Consider the following 1,036-nt stretch of genomic DNA (forward strand, 5'->3'; position numbering starts at 1 on the left):
GAGGCAGAGGGCGCAGTGAGCTGAGATCGCACCATTGCACTCTAGCCCGGGCAACAGTGCGAGACTCTGTCTTTGAAAAAAAAAAAAAAAAAAAAAGACACGAGAATGCACAGAAAAAGTCAGTCCCATCCAAAACAGGGTGAGATACACAATGTATCTGTCCATAAAGAAAAACTTATATTTCTGGTCTTCAATGCTTGTTGGGGGCTCCCTGACTTCTATAGCACTAGAGAGATCACTCTGTCCCCAACCTGAGGGTTCAGTTCCCAGGGCTCTGGGTACTTACCATCTTCTGGAGTTCATCAGCAGATTCTTGGACCCGCTCCCGGTCATTACTGTCCACCACAAAGATGAGGCCCTGGGCAAGAAGGAAGAAAGGAGAAGCAATCACTCCTGCCTGGGACATACTGTAGTGTGGCCCTTTCTCTTCTCTTGCCGTCTGTAATTGTGTCAATCCTTCTCATCTAGTAAACGCTACAGAAGTTTACAGAACTCCATAGAAGCTCTACAGAAGTCCCAGCACAAACTAGAGACCCCACCGCAAAGAAGTAGTAGTTTATCTAAAGAAGTGCAAGGAAATAAAGACATGTGATGAGGGCTAAATCAGGCAGCCTGGCCCCAGAATCCTGCTTCTAAAGAGAAGTTCAAGCTGGTGAAGACTAAGGTGAGTTCTGAAGAGTGAGTAGAGGGTAGCCAAACAGAGCGGGTAGAAGCGGGGAAGGGTTTTCTCCTTGGCCTGGGGGCCCAGCCCAGGCCAACAATTCTGTTCTCCCAGCCCTAACACCTTTTCCCGTGGGGTTAGAGTCCCCTCCCAACACTCCACCTGAGTGTTCTGGAAGTAGTGCCGCCACAGAGGCCGAATCTTGTCCTGGCCTCCCACGTCCCAGACTGTGAAACAGATGTTCTTATATTCCACTGTTTCTACATTGAAGCCTGCAGATAATTGGGAAAAAAAAATATGAGAAAAACTCCTGAAAGGAAGGAACTCACTGAAACTACTTAGATCTCAGCAGGGACACAAAACCAGAAGGCAATG

General features: G+C 47.9%; 1 protein-coding gene across 1 annotated transcript in view; it reads right to left on the reverse strand.

The window, feature by feature from the left end:
• Positions 1-1,036, reverse strand: part of ARF5 (ADP-ribosylation factor 5) — an 11,629-nt gene that overhangs the window by 2,208 nt on the left and 8,385 nt on the right. Inside the window, exons 3-4 of the mRNA XM_011995996.1 lie at positions 824-971; positions 287-358 (exon numbers count right to left, since the gene is read on the reverse strand). Of these exons, the coding sequence (XP_011851386.1) occupies positions 287-358; positions 824-971 (220 nt within the window). The remainder of the gene's footprint in view (positions 1-286; positions 359-823; positions 972-1,036) is intronic.

This window comes from Mandrillus leucophaeus, unplaced genomic scaffold (genome assembly GCF_000951045.1).
Source record: "Mandrillus leucophaeus isolate KB7577 unplaced genomic scaffold, Mleu.le_1.0 Scaffold5, whole genome shotgun sequence".
Classification (NCBI taxonomy): Eukaryota; Metazoa; Chordata; class Mammalia; order Primates; family Cercopithecidae; genus Mandrillus; species Mandrillus leucophaeus.